The 20,055-nt window shown below is 36.4% G+C and overlaps 2 protein-coding genes across 18 annotated transcripts in view; both read right to left on the bottom strand.

Moving 5' to 3' along the window:
• rg (A kinase anchor protein rugose) overlaps positions 1 to 20,055 on the bottom strand; it is a 480,528-nt gene that overhangs the window by 34,334 nt on the left and 426,139 nt on the right. For 11 of the 17 annotated variants that reach the window (XM_036366220.2, XM_070110254.1, XM_036366228.2 and 8 more), the window contains 5 exons: positions 16,936 to 17,188; positions 15,494 to 15,636; positions 15,204 to 15,394; positions 14,460 to 14,650; positions 701 to 3,163 (listed from right to left, as the gene is read on the bottom strand). In XM_036366220.2, the coding sequence (XP_036222113.2) occupies positions 701 to 3,163; positions 14,460 to 14,650; positions 15,204 to 15,394; positions 15,494 to 15,636; positions 16,936 to 17,188 (3,241 nt within the window). The remainder of the gene's footprint in view (positions 1 to 700; positions 3,164 to 14,459; positions 14,651 to 15,203; positions 15,395 to 15,493; positions 15,637 to 16,935; positions 17,189 to 20,055) is intronic. The other 6 variants (XM_036366224.2, XM_070110256.1, XM_036366219.2 and 3 more) reach the window with 1 other exon arrangement.
• LOC138857302 (uncharacterized) lies at positions 4,781 to 13,475 on the bottom strand. Its single transcript, XM_070109639.1, has 2 exons — positions 12,941 to 13,475; positions 4,781 to 5,397 (listed from the first exon to the last, which is right to left on the bottom strand). Exon 2 carries the CDS (start codon positions 5,393 to 5,395, stop codon positions 4,781 to 4,783), a length of 615 nt encoding a protein of 204 aa, XP_069965740.1. The 5' UTR covers positions 5,396 to 5,397; positions 12,941 to 13,475.

The raw sequence follows: 20,055 nt of genomic DNA, 5'->3' as shown, positions 1-20,055 counted from the left end.
ACCTATCTACGCTACAGCTTAATTCATTCAGCAATTGCTAGCTCAAGTCATAAGACTTCCACACTTTCTGTTGCAAATCATTTCTTAATATTAATATGGCAAACCAAGCTTTTGTTTAATCTCCCTCGTCTCTCCAATACATACGCGCTCAAGTCGCCCAATTGCTAAACTCAATGACAGTTGTAATCAAGGCAGACGGAGATGCAGACCAAGTCATGAGAGATACGAAATGTTTGAGAGGAAGAAATAACAACGCAGTATAAAAAAAGTAACATGAACAGCTGCTGCTGTCATGCAACCCCTGACACTTATTTGTCTGCATGAGTGCCGTTAAATTCCAGATAAGTTTATGTGCGTGCCATTTAATTTTGTGGAAATCATTTACCGCCCTGAATGTCCGTTCGTGCGCTTCAGGCATGAGTGGAGCGCGTGCTAGTGACTCAGATTTTATTACATTGCAATTAGGGCGAGCGTCAAATTGACAGCTCGGATTTATCTAATTTCTAAGCAAGTTGCGAAAGATTTAGTGGCATTCACCCCAACTCCCTCACTGTGCCTTTTGATTATCGCTTAGACTTAAATACATTTCTTTTATACATATTTTTTTGTGCATACCGGACCATTTTCTTCACTTTATTTTGCTCTTATAAGAGAAGACAAACCTCAAAAATGACTGGGGGTGTGGGTGGTTGGCACTTACCGAAATGATTATTCTCTACTTGTGTGCTGGCAGTCGTGTGTTTTGTTTGCCGGTCATCCACTTGTGCCATATCGTCTTGCAATTCTTCATGTGTGGTATGTAACTCTTCTTCGGTCTGTTCGGGCAGCTCTTCCACTGTTTGGACATCAAAATGGTCAACGGCACCATCGTTGGGCTCGTTCTTTGGTGTGGTTTGTGTAGTGGAGTCGACTTCTTTTACTACTGGAAGTGGTATGGCCGCTAATGGTTTGTCCGCTGGCACTTCCACTGCTGCCGGTAATACAAGTGGATCTGCCGTTTCCGCTTTCAACTCATCTGTGGACACTAAAGCTACCACTACGGGCTCAACTGTTTCCTCTACTGCCTTTACTGTCTGCTCCAACAAATCATTCACCACTGTTTGCACAATGTCTCTGACATTTTCTTTTGTCGCTTCTTTTTGTGGTTCACTAGCTTCTTCACTATGTGTGTCTAACTGCGCCGCCGTTATCACCGTATCAGCTTTGTCTAATGCGGTTGTGAGCACATCTTCCACAATTTCTTTGGCAGCCTCCGAGACAGCTGCTTCACTAACATCATTCTTCACTTCTTCTCCAATCTCATTGTTGTTGGTCTCTTTGCGCGCCTCATCTTCGGCAACACTCGCATCAACCACTTTGTCTATCAATTTATCGACTATGTCCTTTACTATTGTCTCGACAATGATGTTTTCATTGTCCACCACAGATGACTCGGTTAGCCCGAGTAAATTTTCTTCGGTCATGGATGCGCTGGACACCGTTGTTTCGGGACTAAGTGATGAGATCTCCTCTGTTGTCTCTACTGTGGTCGAAAGCGAAGAACTTACATCCATTAGTTCGTGTTCATGCTCTTTGGCAACAACGATTGCCAACTTCGAGGTTTTGTGCTCGACGTTGCTGGGCTCGGCAGTATTTGTGTTGTTGTTATTTATGGTATTTTCATCGGTTTTGTTGTCTTCAGTCTTTTGTTGCGTCTCAATAACGTCAGACGCTTGGGTGAGTAAATCCGTTACGGCATTGTTTGCATTTTCGTTGGTCTCATTGTTCGCATTTGTTTCATTGATATCGGCCGTATTGTTATTGTTGCTATTTGTTGTAGTTTTGAGCTCGTCAGCATTGTTGTTCAGCAAGTTCTTTGTGTTCAACAAAGACACATTTTCCGCATCGGTCTGCTGTGTTACTGTATGACTTTGCTCTGTGGACGGTTCTTTTGTCGCTTGCTTCTTCTCATTTTTGAGCACACCTTGCACTACCTCATTGACTGCTAATTCAATTTCTTCATCCTTCAAAACGGAGGATGCTTCTTGCATTTCATCGGCTACGATTTTGCAGTTTTGTAGCGCCTTTTCAGAGTTTTGTAGCACTTGTTGTACGAGTTCGTCATCGGCAGTTGCACCGGCCGCTATCTTGGCGGTGGTCAGCTCGATTTCTTCGAGATCCTCTGCCTTGAGGTTAAGTGTTTGGGACAATGCTTCTGGACCGCCGCTAGTGGTTGACTTCGCGGGTGTACTACTTGCGCTTGCGCCCGTCGATGAGCAGGAGGCGCTACCGTTGCAGGTCACTGCGACTGCCGGTGACTCAACTATACTGGTGACTATCACTTCCGATTTAATGTGTTCATTGTAAACATCGGATATGTTGGAAATTTTTGATTTAGTCAAGTCTTCGCTTGGCATCGTCTCTTTCGCCAATTCTTCGTCGGCCGCTTTTTCGTCTGACGCGCAGCCACAGTTCGCGGGCTCATTGACATCGGCTGTTGCGTTCAACTCCTGTACGGTGGACTCAATATCTTCGCTCTCTTCTACTTCCTCCTCTACGGGTGGCACATCTTCGAGTGAACCCACCGATTCTTCATCTTTAACTGACACCTCTTGTATTGTAGCCGCTGGCAGCGCTGCGTGTCGTTGCTGCTGATGATGCATATGAGTATGCTCCAGCTGCTGTTGCTGTTGGTGTTGGTGATGCTGATGATGTTGCTGCTGCTGTTGCTCTTCACGTTCCCAACCACTGATCGTGCTGATAGGACGCGCTTGTCGCAATGCCGGATCGGTTATGTTGTCTGTGCGTTGTCGTTCATAGTGTTCGTACATTTGCGCGAACTGCAGTTTGAATTCTTCGTATGAGACCTTCGAGTGTACAATAGCCAGTGTATCGACCCACACACGCCAGCCGCCGTACTCATGCTTGATCGCATGATGCAACAACATACGGAAAAGTGAGTATACCATATCGGAGATTTTCTGCTCTTCGGTATTCTTCGGATGTATGTAGGCCATAGCTATGAGCCATTCCTGCCACACGGACATCTGAAGTACAGTGCGTCGGTTTTCGCGATTGCTATTGCACAGCAGTGTCATGTCGGAGAGGAAGAGCTTCTTTACTTCGATTAACGATTCGGTTTGTTTGGATTGACGTACAAGCGTAGCGACGACCTTAAGGATCACTGAAAGACAGAGTGATAGAGAAAAAATTAGTTATAGTCATATTGATAGAAATTCATGGATTTAGTCGCTTGAGGAAAAGTTATAAAAATAACATTCTCAAAGCTTTTAGTAAATACATTTTATTTGCGAATTTAGCGGATCCTAAAAAAATCTGTTCCAAATTATAAAGCAAGCAATCGATCAGGGTTTTATCTGTTGAGCCACCGAGTAGCAAATGATAACCATTTTGAACCTTAGAAGGTAGGCTTAGATAAATTCTTCGGATAATCTGGAAGCCGTAAGGTGGATTCTTTATGTATCAACATTTTTTTTGGTCTCAAACAATTTAAAAAAAACATATTGACTATGATGGAGATGGTACCCGATCGCATAGTATAATATAAGGGAGCTTGAATCAGGTATGGTACTTCTTTGTTTCTTAACAAAATACTTTTTTCTGAAGAGTTTCTCTTTTTAATATTACTTATGAGCCAATTTGTTGCACCTTGTGCCATCTTGCTTAAAAGTAACACGATCAGCTTAGTTTAGTCTACTAAAGTGATTTTTGAGTTGCTCTTGGAATTCACTTAGAAGCAAACAGTCTTCTTGTTTTCATTGAAATTTTTTTCTTCGTTGAAAAAACTAGCAAATCCGTAATTTCCGAATAGAAACATGTAATCATATAACCTATTGTATTTTCAGTGGTGTTTTCGCTGATTTACAAACCCTACACAAAAAAAAAGAAACAAAAAACATACTGTAATATACCATAATATCATGTCCCATAGTATGATGTCTCCTTTATATATGTTCATTTCGAAACTATTCTTAACTATCCGACACTTTATTTTCCATGGAGTTTTATTTGTCAGGTTACAGCTGATATTTGGGCAATCCTCAATCAATAGCATAGCAAAGTCATCAATGGTCGGAACTAATGCTAATATGTTCACATCAACATTTCTCCCTTTAGGGATCTGTCGCACTGTAGCCCGCTTGTCCTCTTCCAACTTTCTTCAGTCAACCCATATTTAATCTCGCTAAAATGTTCACCGATTTATTGCAGCTTAACTGTAATAATATCCCTCTTTTTTTTCATTTATGCGTAGTTACTCACTTTGCTTTATTTTTTCCGCAATACAATTTCACTTAAATATAATATAATATTTTAAAGTATTTAATGTTAAATGCACTTGACTTTGATTTGATATAAAATTTCAAAAATTTTAAATTCTTTAATTTCAATACACTTTATTTTGGTTTGATATAAAATTTCACTTTTATATATAATATTACAAAATTTTAAATTCTTTTAGGTTCAATACACTTTGGGGCACTTCCGAACAAACTTCGCTGCTACGGTTTTTCCTTTTCGAACTGGTGTCGAGAAACGAAAGATGAGAATTCTGGTCTGAACAATCCTTTTTGTTTATTTGGGTGGTGAAAAGATGATGATTGAAGTGTCGGTGTATAGTGTGGTTGGTTAGTTGTACAAGTATATGGTTGTGTTGGTGGGTGATATGGTGTGTTGTAGGTGGTGTATGATGTTGCATTGTGTTATGTTGTGTTGTATGATGTTGTACGGTGGGTTGTGAGCTTAGTTGTCGCGGGATTAGAAGTCGCATGAACATCCTTTGCTATATTGCATTGCCTAGAAGTCTCTGCAACTGTTGCAGAGTGCTCACTACGGCGTTCAATCCGGTTGCCCTTTGCCGCTGGTTGCGATGACCATAGGGTGGTGGAGGTGGCCGCGAGCGTGCCCCTCTGGATGGCTTCGGGCGATGTATTCTTTGGCGCTGGACGGGATTCCCTTGTTGTCTGTGCCGGTGACTGGTCTGCGTGGTGGACGGATTTGCACGTCGAGGGAATCGATGGAACAGAGTATGATGCGGTCGTTGGCAATATTGGCACGATCCGTCGGTTATACACTCAAAGGTGGAGTGACTATCTGCCAAGCAAGTCATACAGTGTCCGTGGGCTCTGGCGATCTGTTGGCGTTGAGCGGGCTTCATGCTTTTGAAGATGGTGCACCTCTTCAGGACGTGAGGTCGATGGCATAGACTGCATCGTGGAGGCAGATGCTCATCAAACTGCTCCTCGTTTGCATCCCTGACTGCTGCTGCAGATGATTGGCTGTGTGGTGCCGTGGCGCTTTGCATCCTTGGTGCTGCGATGGGTGGACCAGATGCTCTAGGCGCAGCAATTACGGACCTCACAGTCTTGGGAGCGCTGTGTATATCTTCTACGTCCATTTCTATTGGAATAGGAATATATTAAAATATGGTTTGGCTCATAATTTTGAATTATGATATTTGTTACTTGGCTTAAAAATATATATATATATATATATATATATGTATATGTGACTACATATGTTGTCGTTAATTTTTAATCGCGCTTGTTAGTGTTAGATTTGCATGTACGGATTATAAAACGGTAGTATTTCGAGTTAAACGAATTAATTGTCGGTTTTGATTTTATTTATGCGCTTGTCTTGGCGGGGTTTGTGTAATCGCTTCTTCGGTGTTCGGAAGAAAACACAATTTTACTAATGGTCGAGTTAGTATACCAGTTTGCGTTCGTACGTCTACTATTCTTATGTGACCATCTCGTCCCCGATGGACCTTTTCAATGCGGCCTAGTCGCCATTCTGTTGGAGGAAGACATTCATCATGTATGATGACGCATTCGCCCGTATTTGGTTCCTTCTGGATCGTTTTCCACCGATGTCTCTTATGGAGATCTTTAAGGTAATCTTCCTTCCATCTAAGGCTGAATTCATGATGAAGTATCTTAATTTTTTCCCATCGGTCTATTAAATTGAGTGAGTCTCCTTCTGCCTCAGGTATGGCGAGAAGTGGAGCTCCTCTGAGGAAATGTCCAGGTGTAAGAGCTGTGAAATCGGAGGGATCTTGCGAGAGTGGTGAGATGGGTCTTGAATTTAGTACGGCTTCTATACGAGCGAGTAGTGTGGTAAATTCCTCATAATTGAATTTATGATTACCTGCCGTTTTCTTTAAATGGGACTTAAAGCTTTTTACAGCTGATTCCCAGAGTCCGCCCATGTGGGGAGAACAGGGGGGTATAAACTGCCAATCGATTCCTTGTGGTGCATATTTTTTAACAATTTCTGGGGAGACTTCTTTAGTAAATTTTACAAACTCTTTCTCTGTGGCTCTTTGAGCTCCGATAAAGTTTTTCCCATTGTCGCTCATAATTTTTGATGGAAATCCGCGTCGTCCGACAAAGCGTGCAAATGCTGCGAGAAAAGCCGCAGTAGACAGATCTGAACATAGCTCGAGGTGTACTGCCTTTGTCGTGAAACATACAAAGACAGCCACATACCCTTTTCTGAATGAGGAAGACCTTAACATAGAGGCCTTTATCTGGAAAGGTCCAGCAAAATCGACCCCAGTAATGGTAAAGGGAAGAGCAAAATTGCAGCGTTCAGGTGGCAAAGCTGCCATGATCTGCGTGCGTATTTTGTGCTTGTACAATGTGCATTGTTTACACATAAAAATCGTTCTTTTAATTTGTGGCTTTAGGCGCGGTATATAAAATTCTAGTCGGACCATTTGTTGCATCAAGCGATGCTCACCATGTAATGTAAGTTGGTGAAGATATATTAAAAATAAATAAGTAAAACGGGATTTCTCGGGAATTATAATGGGATGTCGTTCGTTATAACTAAGGCTGGAATTCACTAGTCTTCCATGTGCCCGGATTAATCCTTTAGTGTCCAAAAAAGGATTTAAAACGAGAAGTGAGCTTCCCTTATCGAGGGGTCGTCTTTCGACTAACTTTGATTTCTCCCGCATGAAATAGCGAGTTTGTGTATATGTAATAAGGAGGACCTTGGCATGTTGCATGTCGGAATGCGTTAGTTGTACGGAAGGATCATTTGTTATTCCTTTAACCTTTTGTTTGAGTCTTTGGATAAATTTAAACATGTAAGCGACTACTCTTAGTGCTTTTGGGAATGATGAAAATCGATGTAATATATCATCTTCATCAGGAGTGATATGAAAGTTTTCAATTCTCCGAATTTCAGGAGCTATTATATTGCGAGCGGGAGACTTTGGCCAGACTTCTTGTGATTCTGTTAACCACGTAGGACCGTTCCACCAGAGTGTAGTGCTGGTGAGATGAAGTGGTTTGCAGCCTCTTGTCCCAAGATCCGCTGGATTATCTGCACTTGCAACATGTTGCCATTGTGCTGGGCCAACTAAGTCTAATATTTGAGATATACGGTTAGATACATAAGTCTTCCAGGTATATGGTGGTTTTTCTAACCATGCTAAAACTATTTCTGAATCTGACCAAAGGTACATTTTATGATTGGTTAATTTCAGATGGGTTTGGACAATTGAGACTAATTTTGCTAACAGAAGTGCACCATTCAGTTCGAGCCGTGGCAGGCTGAGTGTCTTCAGCGGAGCAACTTTGGCTTTGGCTACTAAAAGACGTGAAGATATTTTGTTATCATATTCAGTGCGTACGTAAACTGTTGCACAATAGGCCTTTTCAGAGGCATCACAGAAGCCATGTAATTCTACATTATAGTCAGGTGCGAAATTTACCCATCGAGGAATTCGAATTTCCGAGATGGTATGTAGATTGTTTGCAAATTGAACCCACTTTGTTAAACGTATGGGTTTTACTTGCTCATCCCATTCAGTGCCGTCTTGCCACAGTTCTTGAATGAGGATTTTTGCTTGAATCATTATTGGCGAAAGCCATCCTGCGGGGTCGAAAAGTTTTGCCACCGAGGAAAGTATTTGACGTTTGGTTATGGCGGATATTGCAGATATTGACTCAATTGTATATGAGAATTGATCTGTTATCGCATTCCATTGAATCCCGAGAGTTTTTGTAGTACTGGCCTTTTCAAATTTAAGGAAGTTAGTATCTAATAAGTCTTCCCCTTTTATGTTTTTTATTATCTCAGGATGATTTGATGTAATTTTCTTTAGGGGGAACCCGGCTGAATTTAGTGCTTTGATCACTTGAGATAGTGATTCGCAAGCTAATGAGAGGCTGTGACTACCTGATAGAATATCATCAACGTATGTTTGTTTTTGTAGCACAGAAGTTGCTAAAGGCAAATTTGTTTGACAGGTTTTTGCCACTTCATGTAATGTCCTAATGGCTAAATAGGGTGCACAATTGATGCCAAAGGTAACTGTTTTAAGTTTGTAGTCGCTGATTGGATTATTACTTGATTTTCGGAAGACTATCCGCTGGAAATCTTGGTCATCTTTATGTACTAAAATTTGTCTATACATTTTCTCTACATCTCCATTGAAAACATATTTAAACATGCGCCAATTTAGTATTAGCAGCATGAGATTAGGTTGTAATGTTGGCCCTGTGTATAGTACATCATTGAGTGATTTGCCTGAGCTCGTACACTTTGAGGCATTAAAAACAACTCGTACTTTTGTTGTGATTTTATCTGGTCTTATTACCCCGTGATGTGGAAGATAAAAAGATAGATATCTACCTTTAGATATTTTTTCATATGGTACAGCTTCTTCCATATGATTGAGGTCAAGATATTCATCCATCACGTCATCATATGCTGATTTAAGCTCGCTTTTCTTTATCAAGCTTTTTTCCAAGCTTAGGAATTGCTGGACTGCTGATATTCTCGAGTGGCCTAGAGCTATCGTTTCTGGAAAGGTGGGCTTGAATGGGAGTCGCACAACATAACGACCATGTTCGTTTCTTGTTGTTGTGGACTGGTAATAGGCTTCGCATGCCAGGTCTTCTTCTGAAGGTTTTGTGATTTGGGGTAGTTCTTCTACTTCCCAGAATTTTTTGAGTTGATTATTTAAATATTCGTTTGAAATATTTTCAACTTGAGTTGTGAAGGAGTTAATTTTTTCTGTGACTTGGCCACTTAATATCCATCCAAAGATTGTGTTTTGGGCTAACAATTTATTAGAGATTTTCTCTATACCTTCAAGAATTATTTGAGGTATTAAGTCGCTGCCCAATAATATGTCGATTTGTGATGGGGTATGGCAGTTGGGATCTGCTAATTTGAGATATGAGCATTTTTCCCACTGTTTTTTATTTACTTCATAGCTTGGAAGCAAATTAGTGAGCTGCGGTAGAACAATGGCTTGTGCATCTATTCGTATATCCGCGTTTGGAGAAACTATGGTGATTGGGCAAACTTTATTTGAATTTTGTATAATTCTTCCGCCCATTCCCGAAATTTGGAAACTAGAAGTTTTGACTGGCAATTTTAGCCGATTTTGAGCTTTTGATGATATAAAGGATCTTTGAGAGCCTTGATCTATTAATGCTCTTAATTTGAATAAATCTCCTTTATGTTTTATAGCAATGACCGCTGTGGGTAAAAGAATTTTGCTTTCATTCTCAGAATGAAGCGCTTGAACTTTTGCTGCTTTTGAGCAACATGGGTGTTCCTCTTTATTTTCGGGATTCGGGATTTCGGGATTACCTGATTTGGTTGTCGCGACTAGGCCCGTGGTTTTATGTATATGATTTTGCTTCATATTTGTAAAATTGGTTATGTGAAGCAATGAGTGATGTCGTCGTTGACAGTACACACAACTGAATTTGCTTTCACAGTCTTTTGTCCCGTGAGAGTTGGACAGACAGTTGATGCAAAGTTTATGTTGTCGGACAAGATTGTTTCTATCTGAAACGGACATTTTTTTAAATTTCTCGCAAGATCTTATATTATGTCCTCCTTTACAGATTTCACATAATGATTGCCAATGGTTTGTTTGGTTTGACACGAATGTTTGGCTTCTATTAACGTGTCTATTATATTGTGTGTTATTACTGACTTGGGGTTTAAAAAAGTTTTTATTTGAGTCATTTTGATGACCTTTTGGCTTAACTACCTTTTTATCTACTCGCTCAGCTATTTCGTACTGAGTTGTTAAAAATTCTTTCATTTGATGCCATTTTGGCGATTTCTTTCTTGCCACTAGTGATTGCTCCCATCGTAGCAAAGCAGCATCAGGTAGTGTCGCTGCGCAAATATTTACTAGGATAGGGTCCCACGATTCTGTGGATACATTTTGTGTTTCTAACACAGATAAGCAATTAGTCACTGTCGAGTATAGTTTTTGAAATTCTTGGCTGGTTTCTTGTTGAATTTTTGGTAAATTCATTAAAATAGTTATTTGGTTATCTACCAATACTCTTTCGTTTTCGTATCTTTCGACCAGTGCATCCCAAGCCAGATTAAAATTTTCGTCATTCAAAGCGAAACGCTTGACAATACTGCCTGCTTCCCCTTTTGTTTTGTACCTGAGATGGTACAGCTTTTGTGCTCGTGAAAGTTTAGGATGGTTGATATACACGGCAGTGAACATGTCCCGGAAGGACGGCCATTGATCATAACCTCCATGAAAAACTTCAGTATCACAAGCTGGTACTTTTAAAAATATACCTGTATCTAGGTTTTCTTTTGAATTTGTAACTTCTCTCGGAGGAGGAGTAGTGGCTCTACATGGCCTTAATAAATTTATTTGGTCTAATATCATTGCCTTCGTAGTTTCGTATTGATCGAGGCAGTTTTCATATTTGGCTGACGCCGAAGCTTTAATGTTTTCTGGAAGTTCAGCGTCGTCAGTATCTAATATTGTATCGTACGCTGTCAGAACGCGTGCCCATATATTATCTATGCTTTGAATTTTTAAATTTAGGACTGATTCTGTATTGTCGTTAATAGGCGAAGCCGAAAACCGTGTGCAGTATCTAATAAAACTGTCACTTTCAGTTATGAACCTTGACAGTGAATTGTCTTTGGTTCTTTTTTGTTTTGCACCCTGCTTTGAGCGTGTAGCTTCTGCGGGTGTGCCTTGTGCTTTATCATCATCAGCCATTTTTGGAATTTCTAATGATAGAGGTGTTCGTTGTTTAACCTCTTTTGCTTTATCAGATTGCATTTATAAATCTTTGAATTAAATTAAAAGCTATTAGCTAGCTATTAAAATAGTTTTGTATTAAATATTTGCTATAATACGGTTGTAGCAAAAAAAATTTTAGTTTGCTACCCAAAGCTGTAGTTAAAAAAAAAATTTTTTTTTTTTTGTTGAAAATAATTGTAAAATTAGTCTGTTGTAATTTTTTTTTTTTTTTTTATCGGACAAGTCAATTTATTTTATTAAAATTTATGTCCGTATTATTATTATCTTAAAAATTGCCGAAATTGCTTACTGGGTATTCGTTTCACTCGCGAATAATTTGTATATTTTGTATGTATGTATATTCGTTTTTATTATATGTATCTATATACATTTGTTTAAAAGGAACGCGAAAATAAAATTGTTCTTAACAACAAATGTATATATATCTGCATACCTATGTATGTTAATTTTAATTTTCATATGTTTGCATATGCTAATCCGTTTTGACCGTATACCTTTTAGTTATATTGACATGTGTACATATACATATATGTACATGCATACATGTAACGCGTTTTTGTAAAGTTTTGCTGAGAGCGCCTATATATATTTATATATATATAATTGTAAATATATTACTTTTTATGTATATTTTTTAAGAGAATATATAAGAGAAATGAAGAGCAAAAGGGTTAGGTTGCGGTATATATTTAGCGCGGGAAATGTGCCAATGCTTAAGAAAATATGTGTACATACATAAATGCCGATAATTGTATTGTTGTTGTTTTTTTTTTTTTCTTTCTGCCTTTGCTTATATGTTCTGAGCGATCCTGCTTGTTGCTTTATGGGCCCAAGGGGTATCGCTGGAAAGTTTGCAAGTCGATGAACTTGACTTATAAAATTGTTTTTGTATTTTGTCTTGTGATGTGTTTGGAGACACGAATTAAGCAGGCAGGTATTTGAACAGTAATTTTTATTTTTGAAACTTTTAGAATTAGCTAATTTATGTATGTACCATATGATTATGTAGGCAAATTAGAAAAGATGTTACTTGCGGTTAATATATAATATTTCGCGGCAAAGTTTTAAAGCCCAAAATTTTGTATTTAATTATAGGTATTTGCACATATGTATGTATGTATTTCTGTAATATATGTGAGTTTTTGTTAGCCTTTGCTTATGCGTTTTAAGCGATCCTGCTTGTTGCTTTATTAGCCCAAGGGGTACCGCTGAAAATATCGCAAGTAGGAATACTTGACTTTGAAAATTTTTTTTTTTTTTATTTTTTATTTTTATTTTTATTTTTTTTTTTTTAAAGAATATAACGGTGTGTTTGGAGGCACGAAATAAGCTGAGGCAGGTACCGTATAATATATATATATATATATATTTTTTTTTGTTCTTTTTCAGTTATATCGTTCGGTTATTTATTTCCACCGAAAATCGATAAAACTGTATCTAACATATATACATATGTACATATGCGCATAAAATCAAATCGGAATGGACTCACTTTTTTTTCCGCCAAGGGTTTATGGGTGGCAATACTTCCTTTCTCTTCTTTTTTTTATTTTTATTATGGGTTTTTTGTTGTTGTCTCCGGCGTTTTTCCTGTGCGTTACTGTCCTTCTCTCTGCTTGCTTGGTGGATTTAGTTCCCGTGCTTTATGTTGATTTTGTTTCTTAGTTTGTGTTAAATCGCGCCCGTTTTTAATTTTTTGGTCTTTTTTTTTTTTTTATATATTTTAGTTGGTTTCGCGCCCGTTTGTTGTAATTTAATTTAACCACTTAGTATAGTATGTATATTAGTACTTATGTTTTGAAAAGATTTCACTTTTTTATTTTATTTTTTTTTTTGATAGGTGCCTTTCAAGGAGGCTCGAAGGACCATTTAGTTACTCACTTTGCTTTATTTTTTCCGCAATACAATTTCACTTAAATATAATATAATATTTTAAAGTATTTAATGTTAAATGCACTTGACTTTGATTTGATATAAAATTTCAAAAATTTTAAATTCTTTAATTTCAATACACTTTATTTTGGTTTGATATAAAATTTCACTTTTATATATAATATTACAAAATTTTAAATTCTTTTAGGTTCAATACACTTTGGGGCACTTCCGAACAAACTTCGCTGCTACGGTTTTTCCTTTTCGAACTGGTGTCGAGAAACGAAAGATGAGAATTCTGGTCTGAACAATCCTTTTTGTTTATTTGGGTGGTGAAAAGATGATGATTGAAGTGTCGGTGTATAGTGTGGTTGGTTAGTTGTACAAGTATATGGTTGTGTTGGTGGGTGATATGGTGTGTTGTAGGTGGTGTATGATGTTGCATTGTGTTATGTTGTGTTGTATGATGTTGTACGGTGGGTTGTGAGCTTAGTTGTCGCGGGATTAGAAGTCGCATGAACAATGCGCATATATACTTATATGAGCATAATTCTGTTTTGCCGTCGTTCGTTGCATAGTCCTTTATGTCCTGCATGAGACATTCATTTCGCTAATCCTAAATAAAGGTTTTAGTGCACTATTTTTTACTTATGAAAGTTTTATTCAGTTTGCTACATATGTGGGACTTGTAATTTTGTACAAGTATATACGTATAATATTCCCTGTAGGACCCACCAGAATTTTCGAACTAAAACGAGACGACAGCATTATCACTAAGATAACTTGAAGCTTTAGATTACTCTCGTTAGTTTTGCTTCACTGAGGGGCAGGTCAAAGTTTATATTTATATTTTCAGAAGAGAAATTATTTCTAATTATTATGCGACGTTTCAGCAAATAATAGCGCCACCTATATGTTGTATTTCGAATATTGAAATCATTATCTATAAATTGTATACTATTTGGTTTTTTTATTAAACCATTTTATTTATGTCGAAGAACTTGCATTATAATCGGGATAATGCTCTTCTAGCTACCTATTTATGAAAAACAAAAATAAATATAAAAAAATGTATAGTTCAAAATAGTCCAAAATGTATCGTTTTGCTTTACTAAAAATTTTTAAAAATGTTATGAACTTTTCTTGAGAAGTGACAGGAGCGCAGATCAAAATTCGAGTCAAGACGAAGTATAGAAAGAAAAGCACTTATAGAAATGATTTCAGATTTCTAAAAAGTTAGCTTGCATATTGAAGAACATGACGGAACAGTTTTAGGTGCATATACCATATTAACTATGTTTAAGACAAGCCTATTCTTACTACCTAAAAATATATTCAAGGTAAATTAAATTTAAGAGTTCGTATCAATAAGATTAGAACCAGTCTTGTGCTGGCTGGCTATCAGAGAATCGGAGCTACAAGTAAATTTTCCTACATGGCTTTCTACTCTTTCAATTCTCCATTATATACGAATTTTTATATATAAGTATGTGCATTTCCATATAATAATAATATTTTATATACGTACTTGGATTCTCCAAACGATAGTGACTTTCCGGCTCTGGATGTCTGGTATATAGAATTTGTTGTGAAATATGTTCGGTCATAATTTCGTAGAGGACATTATAAGTTGGCAGGGAAAGCGACTCCTCGTAGAGTAATAAACGTTCCGCTAATAGTGTGTATAAGTTGTGCGGCGACATAACGTCATATTTTCGTCTATTATTGGCAGCAACAGCAGATGGCGTACGTTAGTGACAGCAGTCGATGAAATGAAGACAAAGTTTGTTGCCACACCGAGATGCGAAATAGAAACGTAGAAAGAAAGAAAAGTTATGTTGGAGAAGGTAAATAAGTCATTTAATAAATTGCACTGCAAAGTAATATTTTATGTGCCCTCAGCCAGATGGCAGGTTGGGAAAGCGAAACACAGTGTATATGTGAGAAGAAAGTGGATTCTGCGTATATTAGGGGTGTTCTATTGCAGTTTTTTCCAAACAAAATTACTTTTAAATTATTTTTCCTCTCAGAAGCTAATAGTGATGCGGTAAACGAAGTTTGAAGGCAGTTTTTTTTTTGTTTAACATTTTTATTTTTTAATGATAATATAAATAATTTTTTCCCCTAATTTATTACATATAATTTCTTTATTAAATGTAATACAAATGTTTAATATTTTATATTTACAAAGTATTTTTTACAAAAATACAAAATGCATAATTTAGAACACCCTTAATGTACTATGTGAGGGTCGATTCGCGCATTTACTTACTTGTGTGTGCTGCGCGATAAAAAGAATCCAAGCAATTTCAATGCTTGTAAGCGTATCAATTGACTTTCAGCAGCCAATAATTTGAAAATGCTACGAACGCCATGTTTCACATCGAAAGCAGGTACCATGGAGCTGGGATGCTCGGACATAAGCGAAATTAACATTTGCAGAACGTCATGAAGATTCTCATCCTGCGAATGGAGAAGAAGAAAGCAAAATAGATAGTTTATTAATGATATTGAAGTTTTTGTTGTAAATGTGGGGTTTGGGGTGCTCCGAATTCGACCTACCTCATGCATGGTCGTCAAATAGTTCAAAATGCTTTGCAATTCATCCTCTTTGACGCCATTGCCGATCATAATCAATTGTTTTAAAAACAATAAAATATAAGCGCGTATCGCTAGTATATCCTTTTGTGCTGGACGTGGACCATCTGGTGAAAAATACAAAATATAAACGTTTTTTTTTTGATATTTGCATTAAAATTGAGGAAATAGTTTGGCGACTGTACAAGAATTTTGCGTTCAAATATGTATATAAATTTCATGACGTTCTTTCTAGTGACCCAAATTTATATATAGTTCATAGATCTAAACTATTAAGGTTGCTCAGTTTAAATTGATTTAAGCACAAAACATAAGGAATGCTTAGACTTGGATTACTCTATATATACTCTATATATATTATTCTGTTAGCGTCAATTCGTCATTTGAGAAATGTGATATGTTATCGAAGAACGGAATCTATGCTCAAAAACTTAAGGCAAAAACCCGTGGTGACAATCTCACAAAGATATATTGTGAGAACTACCTTGGACGTTGATAAAATCTCGAAATACTCTCGAAGAATTTTTGGAATCTGAAAACATCTTCAACCAATAACTGGGCTGTGATAAAATAAGACTAAGTACTCAGATTTAAATTGACAATAGGAATTTTCTAAAATATTGGGTAAGGTCTTCAATGAACTTTTTTATACTGATAAAATTTCAGATCAATAAATGGATCTCGTTAGGCTGAGTTATTAAACATAAATAATATAAGAATCGTTTGCACAAAAGTCGAGACTAAGTAAATAATGTATGTAGATTTATAACCGCCAAAAGATCCAGATTTTTATTTAGATTTATATCCGGCTCAAATAAATTCGGATAAATTTTTTTGGCGCTATAACAACAATGATATGAAAAAAAGCAGAAGAAGGACGCTCAATCTTTTGATGTCACACAAGTCGATTTTTGAGCGTAAAGGGTATGACTGTGTAGTGGGATGGCTTATAACTAGAATATTTCAAGGTTCACCTTGATATCTTCTTTCTTAATTTAATACACTATTAATATTTTTTTTGTCCTCAAAATATCTGCACCTAATGAGAATTAAAGTAAATATTAGATATTAAAAGTGACTGCTGACGCATGACAATTGACCAATTTTTGACATAAATCATGAATATTACGCTGACTACTGACAAATGATAAGTTGCTAACTTAAGGTTGAGGAGGATTCTCTATTCTCCACACGAAATTGGTTTAGGTTGTTGTAGTTTATTTAACCATAACATTTCAAACAGCTGAATATGAAGCATTGATTTGTGACTGGTGACTAATGACAAATATATAACAAAGGAATTATAGGAGCTTCTTCTTCGTCTTTGTATGCAGAATTAAATTTTTCACAAATTCTTCACACAACTCATATTTCTACTCCTCTTCTCCACCACACTTCACACTCACCCAATCCCTTTGGTATGATGCCACTCTTCGTACGCGGATTCACAACCCAATAGTAGTATTTAAGTGTGTGCACTGTCTGCAGTACGGTGCTAACACGTCGCACATTGCTGTAGATTTGCGTATCGCTGAGGAATTCCGTTGCCAAGTAGGAGTACAAGCGCGCCTGCACATTGGCTGGCGTGTAGATCCACAGCGCCGGATTGAAGAGCACATGATCGAGCAGCTGCCACGTCAGAAACGAGAAACAGAACAACTGCAACACATCGAGAGAGGGCAAATTGCAATACCGTTAGTAACAAATACAACTACCAAACTGAAGCTCAATAATGAAAACACTCAAACGGTGTATGCTCCAAACAATACAAATACATTTTCAATATATAATAGTTGTATGAATATAATTAATTTATACAAAAGTTATTACAAAATTGAGTTATACATACATGTAAAGGATGTTTTGTTATTGGTTTGGTTGTTGTTTATATTATTTGTTTGATGCACAAAACAACGAACGAACGCAACGACATTACGAGTAGATAGTATATTTAACATTTTTGTTTTTGTTATTATATTTTGTTTTTGTACATATTGGTTGGGAAACGAAAAATCACAAGGCAGGGTAACGTAACGCAAACGGCATTCCAGAATTTTTTTTTATATTTTCAATTTAAATATAAATCGTTTTCAACGCATGCAGCAAACAGCATTCAAAAATGAAAATTCATTTTAAGTTATGAAAAAGAAAAATATAAAAAAATATTTATGTAAATATATCGTTTGATGTATGATTATTGTTACAATGTTCACTAAAATTTGACTTATTGAGTTGAAATGGTATACAATGAAGTCATATTGAGCATAATTATGAGTTTTTTTAAATTAATTATATGCTATATAAATGTATTTTGATAATATAATGATATATATTGAAAATAATAAATTTCCAAGTTTTTTTGCTAACTTTTCGTAATGCTTAGCATCTACAATCAAATAATTAAATAATCTATAATTATTTACATATACATGTATATATATATATATATATAAGTTCTAAGTGTAGGCGGACTAGACCGATATATACAAGTATTTGGTATAATTTTCGCAGCAGTAAGGCAAATAATACAACTACAGTATTTCATATTTATTTGCAGTTCTAAAAATCGCATATTATTTTACTTTTATTAGGCGTCATAAAGTAATTGACACTTCATTTGCCGAGTATTTCATTCAATTATAGGTAATTAATTACCTCTTAATACACAGCCTAATCACATGTATGCATTTAAGCACTTCTCTTAATCCCTTTCATTCAAATTATAGTTTTTACTTTATTATGCCTCAAAGAAAACAAAAAATGCCAAAATTTGTTGCATGAAAATAAATTTTGAAGGTGAATTTTGCATGGAATGACCCGTTTTTTCAATGATTCGATATAGCCATGTCCATCTGTCCGACTCTCTGTATAAACGCGAACTAGTCCCTCAGTTTTTGAAATATCCATTTTTCACACGTTTTTCGCTATTGATTTGTCGGAATCGCCAAATTGATCGATGAAAATCAAGTTCTTGTGTGGAAAACTTTTTATTTATTTTTTTACAAGTTATATTCAACAGTTTCTGCAGAACTATAGCATATATTTTCCAGATCGAACTATAGCATGTAGCTGTTATACAAACTGCAAGACCAAAATCAAGTTCTTGTATGAAAAAAGGGTATTATAGCTTGGGTTAGTTAGGTGTTAACGTATTTTCTTGTTTTCTACGCAACAAATCAAATACACTGAATGCATGAGTGTTACGATTTCGTACGTCAAGTCTACGGTGGCTGTTTACTGAATGTGCCAAAGATGACAGTTTTTTTAAGTAAGGTTATGTCAGTTGAGAACTACAAAACTTGAAATCGATAATTAAAAATACAATATTAGTGACAGAGTTTTCTGAGTGAGCAATATAATATTTAAGTAACTATCTGAGTCAAAGTATCGACATTAAAAAGCATTTAAGCAGGGTTGACTTTAATAAAATCAAGATTTCCTTAGATTCGCAGCTATCTGGACGCGAAGACGAAAACTGTGTGAAAGAAAACAAATTTATCATAAAAAGATTGAAGTAGAGGTGGTTAGGTGAAATTTAGTAGATGCGCAGTCAAAAAAGATTATTGAAGATTGTTCCATTGGGAAATAAACAATCAATTGGGCTGGGGTAAACCTTTTAGAAATAGGTCAAATTCTCTAAATATTTAAAAAAATATATACAGATAAAATTTCTAATGCCATATTTATATTTGAGTGGAACTCTCTCACAACCACCCAAATAATGTTTAATTGTGTATTAGGGTGAGCCAAAAAAAAAACTAGTATCGACTTTATGTTGACGCAATAGCTCTAAAACTAAAAAACCCTTAAAAAATGTTTAAGAAATTTTATGCACTACAAGAATCTTCGATGAAAAAGTTTTATCCTAAACGGTTGTTATATAAAGTGCTCACCAACATCTTTTAAAATCAAATTTAAAGTCCTATCTTGCAGGGATATTTATTTCTCGGTATAAATGTTAAATTTAAACCATAGTTTTCATGCTTTTTTTGTTTGCGCACCCTAATGTATATGTATATGTGTAAGTTTATTTAAAATCTGCGGATTTTGAATTTCTCGCAATTTTTTAAACATCAAAATGCATATTACGTGTTGCAGATGCAACCACAATCGTGAGTCGCATGGCTGCAGGACATGCAGAAGTCCTTCACAATCTGCTAATATACGAACGGTTTTGCTGCCAGTCATGAGAATATTGTGGAAAAGTGTATTTTTTGCGAGTACCATTGTATGCTTAATTGTGTCTACTGGCAGCGATCGCTGTCGACAGTCATTAAATATTTCTGGGTGTGTTTGCGTGTGTGTGTGCGAGTTATGTTTATTTGTTTCCTTCTCGAAAAAGAAGCATAAATTTTGGGCAGAAAATGCATAAATCCGAAAAATGCATGAGCCGAATGCAGAGCACGCGAATTTCAAGTACAACTGTGTGTGTGTGCGCAGAAAGATGAAATTGCAAATATAGCTGTTTATATGTAAATTTGCGCTTGTGTGAGTGCGGATAATGGCGGCAGCAGATAAAATTCGAA

This window comes from Bactrocera oleae, chromosome 5, assembly GCF_042242935.1.
Source record: "Bactrocera oleae isolate idBacOlea1 chromosome 5, idBacOlea1, whole genome shotgun sequence".
In the NCBI taxonomy this organism is placed as follows: Eukaryota; Metazoa; Arthropoda; class Insecta; order Diptera; family Tephritidae; genus Bactrocera; species Bactrocera oleae.
The sequence above is the reverse complement of the archived record's forward strand: the minus strand, read 5'-3'. Positions and strand labels throughout refer to the sequence as shown.